At 31.2% G+C, this 6,294-nt stretch overlaps 1 protein-coding gene across 1 annotated transcript; it reads right to left on the reverse strand.

The window, feature by feature from the left end:
• Positions 1-2,807: 2,807 nt before the first annotated feature.
• LOC137827991 (polyadenylation and cleavage factor homolog 4) lies at positions 2,808-5,299 on the reverse strand. Its single transcript, XM_068634382.1, has 5 exons — positions 5,249-5,299; positions 4,442-5,122; positions 3,619-4,305; positions 2,947-3,486; positions 2,808-2,852 (listed from the first exon to the last, which is right to left on the reverse strand). The coding sequence occupies exons 1-5, from the start codon at positions 5,297-5,299 to the stop codon at positions 2,808-2,810; spliced, it is 2,004 nt and encodes a 667-aa protein (XP_068490483.1).
• Positions 5,300-6,294: the final 995 nt, after the last annotated feature.

Here is a 6,294-nt window from a genome sequence, read left to right on the forward strand (position 1 = left end):
TGTTTTTTAATATTTTTATCAAAACAAAAATGAAACATTTAATGTTTCAATCTTATTACAATAAAAGAAATTTAAAATTTCTGTATAATTTCCAAAAAAAATCAACATAAGTCAAAGTAGGAAGAATCACCTTTCAACTATCAATAGTCCCTTACTCATCAACTATATAAAAAAAAAACATATATACTACTGCTTAGATTGAGCATAGAAATTGTTGGCACTACTAAAATATTAAGCACACAAACAAAAAGAGTTAAAATATAAGTATTTAGAAGATCAAGAATCAAACCTCATATTTGTATAGTTAGTGACCTCATGTCTGACCTCATATTTGTTCATCAAAAGAATGACTATTTTGCCGATTAAAAAATAAAAGTGTTTTGTCGTCTGTTATAACTATGATCGAAGTGTTTTGTTATGTTTTTAACATTTTCTTTGCTAAATTAATTAACAAATTGGTTTATTAAAATTTAATTTTATTGGTTTTGTTGAGCAAAGCATATTCTAAGTAAGAAAAAGAGACTAAAAAATTTACAAAAAGAAAATAAGATTAGAGACTTTTTTGAAAGACCAAATTGTGTTCATGTCTACTTGGTTAATACATTAATCATTACTTTCTTTATCGATGTGAATCCAAGTGGATAATCAATCGATGTGATATTTTTTTATAAAAACACTTATATAAGGCAATATAGTTTTGGGTTTGATTTCCATGCTTGAAAATGTATACATAAATTTGGGTGGGTATGATTTATACAAAAATATTTACTTATATTAATCATTACTTTCTTTAACGAAGTCATTATTTAAAACCAACATTTTTCTCAATATAAAGGAGATTTACGCAATAAGTTACTCAAGAAAGTTATCTATTGCATCCTTTTAAATTCAAAAGTACAACAATAATTGCATGTATCATATAATATAGTTAAAGAACTGTGTGAGATAATTTTTTATTATTTTTTTCATTAAAATTATATATATTTTTCTAAAAATAATTTTACAATTATATATAATTTTCTAAAAATAATATACTTTTAATTAATTTTATTTTTTTTATAAAAAAACAATTATGATTATGAAAAATATAAATATTTTAACTTAATTATATAAAATTATAATTATAATTTACTCATGCAATTTCTTTTATTAAAATTATAAAAATTATTCAAAGATTTAAAAAAATATTTAAAAAATAATTATTCAATCATTAATAAGAGTAATAGAAAGTGTGCCTTTTCATAAGAATATCATCGATTCATTTATTGAAGATGTAATGTGGTTGTTACCACAAAAGTACACTGGTACTTTCACGAGTCTTGATATAGTGACACTATCTTACAATAATATATATTTCATGCTTCAGACGTCACAATAACAATGTATACATTTGACGCTTCAGACGTGACAATGACGTGTCAGAATGAGATCGTGTTTGTTGAGGTGACATTCAAATTAGGGTAGTAACGCGAATGAACAGTGAGATGCGAGTTCAAAATAGAATAAAAAATATATATTACATTGGTTCTTAGTAACAATCGGTATAATATATTATTATTTTTTACTCGGAATGACCCATATTACACCTGTTAAACCATCTAACCGGTGTAATATATGACCCGTATTAAAAAAATTGAATATTTTCATAAAGAGTGGGTGGTCATAAACGTCAAGTAACCACTTACATGCACATGAGTAACCAATTTTGTGTGTCAGTAAAAAAGAAAGAATATATTACACCGATTCTTAATAACAACCGGTGTAATATATTATTATTTTACTCATAATGACTCATATTCAAAAAAAATTTAAATATTTTTATGAAGATTTGGTGGTCATAAACGTCACATAAGTAATCACTTATAGGCACACGGGTAATCAGTTTACGTTTGCTAGTACATGTGAAAGAACCTGTGGTTGGGTAACCATTTCTGGTAGGTGGGTGTCCATATTACACCGGTTAAGTCATCTAATGGTGTAATATATGACCTAATGACACTGAACACTTGAACAACAAACAAAGAAGCAACGACAACCGCTTATTATAATGATTGGTCCATGCTTCCCGCAGCTTCTTTCTCTCTCTCTCTGACGAGGTCGTTGCTTCTTTCTCCCTTTTGTTTGAAACTCTTACGATAAACCCTTACACTCTTACAAAACTGTCACATCGATCACATCAGAATTACAAAAAATCTCACTGCCACATCCTCATCGTCACATCTGTGACGTCAAGTTTGTGTTAATAGACAAAGGGTGTTAACAAAACATTTTCCTACTTTCAGACTGTAAATTTTCTACAGTACACTTGTCAATCACTAATATTATTATTTTATTTTAAAATTATATTATATTTATTTTTATTAGTTGAATATAACATTTTATTATTAAAAGGATGGTTTGTGAAGAAGTATAAGTGAGAGAAAAAGAGTGTCAAACTTGTATTTTCCTAAATAAAATGAAGGTGTTATTATTAAGAATTTACGTATGTTTTTATCCCTGAGAGCAAGAAACCAAATTTAAAGGAATTAAGAGATGGAATAAAAGCAAAGGGAGACAGTATAATTGAAGCCTGCTTTTATTTATGGTCTGACAAAAATACAAGTACAAGAACTTCTCATAAAACTGATAACATCTGCATTGCCTAAAATAACAATAGTTTTTACACTACATGTACATGACTCTGGCATAATGGTCATACTACTGCAAGATTCAACTCTTTCTATTTTGGTATAATCATCAGAGGTAAAGTTCAAGATTTGAGTCCAGTCTAAGATAGCCAATGCACAAAACTGGTCAACTTGAGTCAGTCAAATCCGCATTCGTTTCCTTGGGGTACCCTCTTCATAATCATGCTGCATATAAACAAAAGAATAAACATGCTTAAGTTAGAGTGTGTGTTGAAAAGAGAATAGTTCAGAGTATGTTACAAGCATTCTAAAAATATACCTTTCGAAGATGTTGGGAGGGAGGCCTTTTAGATTCTGATCTGCATTTGGCATGGATTATGGGACCTAACTGTGACCTGTCCATGGCTGCTAATGTTCCTGTGGGTTGATAGAGGTATGCAGCTCCTCTATACATCCAGTCATCCATTTCATCACTGTAAAACTCATCAAAAGGCTCTTTACATAGAAAACATGTTTTCTGGTTCTCATCTGCTGACACTGCCAACTCTTCATAATCTTTCTTTTCTTCTTTTGTTTCTGTTGGGAAAAAAGATGGAACTGACTTTGTTCCCAATGCCTCTGCACCACTAAGCCACATCCTTTCACTCACAAAGAATTGGCGACTTGATCTCTGCTTCCGCGTTTTAAGCGCCCGATTCTTAGTCACATGCCAATCCATATGACTTCTGTGTTCCTCTTGGCTTCTGAATCGGAGCCCACAAGTACTGCATTGTCTTGGGAGATCACCATACAAGGCATTCACTACAGACTCATACCGAACCTTCAGATTGACTGCATTAAACTCTGTTCCGATACATTTCTGAAAAGCAAATAATTTGTATGAAAATCTTGGGTGGCACAACACAATCAAATAAACAAAGGATAAAGATGAAATGAACTCATGATAGATAATACATTACTATTTGAGAGCAACGCACTCTTCTTAACTTACCTGTGTTGGCAGCAGTTTATCCCGTGAGATGACCTGAGAAATTTGAGAAGCAAGTGAATCGGCCTGTTGGCTTGACATAACTGGACCAACATTTGAATGAGGTTTCATCATTTGAGATGAAGCAGGAGGATGACTTGGATGAAAAGGGTGGTTTGCAATACTTGGGAGTGATGAAGGGAATTGCACAGGTAACGGATTCAACATGGTTGTACATGTAGATTCACCATGTCCCGAACTCATCCCTTGACTAAACTGTGAGGTTGATGGATCCTGAGATGGAAAAAACTGTGGCTGTGGTGCTTTCCAGTGATTTTTCTGGTTGGAAGAAATTTGTCCAGGAAGTATTGGATTTAAGATAGGAGATCGAGTGACATTCTGATTTGCAGAAGGTGGTGTTTCAGAAGATGCTAGCACAACTGATGGTGGAGGTTTCACATTAGAAGCAATGCCAGAAACCATTTTTGGCACTGCATGTCGAACGCCATATGGGTTGAAATAACTTCTGCGAGTGTGATTAATTGAAGGTTTCGTAAGAGTCCTTGCTTGATCCCTATCACTAAAGATATGTTGTGACGAGTTATAGGGATGATGAGAAGTCTTCCTAGCACAATGAGATTGAGAGGAGACCAGGCTATGCTTCATCTGCATAAACGAAATTGCAATCATTTCTAGAGGTATATATTTTAGCTTTCACACAAGGTATTTTGTTGTTATAGCCTTATAGGTATATAATTTAATGGGGAATTGCAACATGGTAAATCAAATATACTATAGCAATGTATAGCAGAAAGAATAAATAAGAGATACAAGTGAGGAAACATACCTCCATAGCAGAGGAATCATCAAGAGGAGGAAGCTGAGATCCACTAGACCGATACTTCCAGGCATTTTGCTCTGACAAAGTTGCATTATCTGCAAGAACAGGTCTTTCCCCTGAGAAGCCAACAGTTGAAGGTAATAAACTTTGATTCCTGCCATGGTCTATTAGGGTTGACTTAATATCTTTCCAGTCAAACTCCTCCTCTTCAGTGGTCAACCATGATTGTGACCACACCTTATTGCCTATGCAGTTTATATCCATCTGTTCAACTAACAGTGCTTTACTGCTTGGACATTCTTGGCTTTTCTCATTGCCATATGATTCAATTAAAGCTCTGGAACTTTCAGGATGATATTCATTACTAGGGATGTGAGTGATAGAAGTTGGAAATTGATTACACCCAGAATACTGCATTCGACACCTTACACTCATTTCCACAGTTCTACCTACTCCATAGTCAACTACGTGATGAAGAGAGTTTCTCTCAATTAACCTGCCACCACAATTGTGAAATGTATATTTTTCCATTGATGTAGACAGAGACCTATCAAGTCCAATTCTTGAAGGGGAAAAGGAAATTCCAAGCCTGCTACTGTCTGATAAAAGTTTGTGTCTTGCTATAGCCACAGAGCCAAAGTTTGTATTACTAGCAGTTACTGATGAATGCCACTTTTCAGCACCAACCTGCGAGGATAAAACACACACTGCGTCACTATCCCAACGTTGTTACCTTTTAGCAAAGATGAGTTCCCAAATAAGCGATGAATATTTTTTCTTGAGTGCTAAATATTCACAACAATCATTTCGCACCAGACATAAAATATGAGTAACTGATAAAGACAAACATGCAGGAAAAGACATCACAGCATGGGAGGAAAAAAAAGGACATTCATATATAACACAAATTACTTCTGGTTTTACATGCAAACAATAAACAATTCTAGCTTGTTTCGAAAAGAGAGATATCACAAAAAATCTTACAGAATCCCCAGTTGATCGCTCCTTCTCCCCCACAAGTCAAGTATTTCTGAATCTTTCTATTAACTTGTTAGGGGATACTAAATCTCAATCCAAAATATGTTTATCTTTCTACTCTCTTTTTCTATCATATATTTCTTTAACCACCTAATCTTTTAAATCTTGAAAGTTAATGATTTTTTTATCTTTTATTATATGAAATATGAGAATAATGTTAAAATCTATCATATATTTATTTAACCACCTAATCTTTTACATTTTGAAAATTAATTATTTTTTATCTTTTATGATATGAAATGTGAGAACAATTAATGTTAAAATCTATCAAATATTTCTTTAACTACCTAATCTTTTAAATCTTGAAAGTTAATGATTTTTTATCTTTTATGATATGAAATATGAGAATAATGTTAAAATCTATCATAGATTTATTTAACCACCTAATCTTTTAAATTTTGAAAATTAATTATTTTTTATTATCTTTTATGATATGAAATATGAGAACAATTAATGTTAAAATCTATCATATATTTCTTTAACCACCTAATCTTTTAAATTTTGAAAATTAATGATTTTTTTATCTTTTATGATATGAAATATGAGAAAAATGTTAAAATTAATGATTAATCTTTTAACAATTAAATTTGACTTAGTTGGGATTTCGAAATTATTTATCTTTTTCAAAAATTCTTTTAAATTATTTTTAATCTCTTTATTCATTTAAAATATGCAATTTCATCTATTAATAAAAAACTAATTTTTATTCTTTTAAAGTATTATTAAAAAATAAAAAATAAAGAAAATACAAAAACAAATATGGGGGACTAAACCAAAACTCATATGTTAACAAAAACGATACATAGTTAGATTATACTTAT

This window comes from Phaseolus vulgaris, chromosome 7 (genome assembly GCF_051622355.1).
Source record: "Phaseolus vulgaris cultivar YP4 chromosome 7, ASM5162235v1, whole genome shotgun sequence".
Lineage (NCBI taxonomy): Eukaryota > Viridiplantae > Streptophyta > Magnoliopsida > Fabales > Fabaceae > Phaseolus > Phaseolus vulgaris.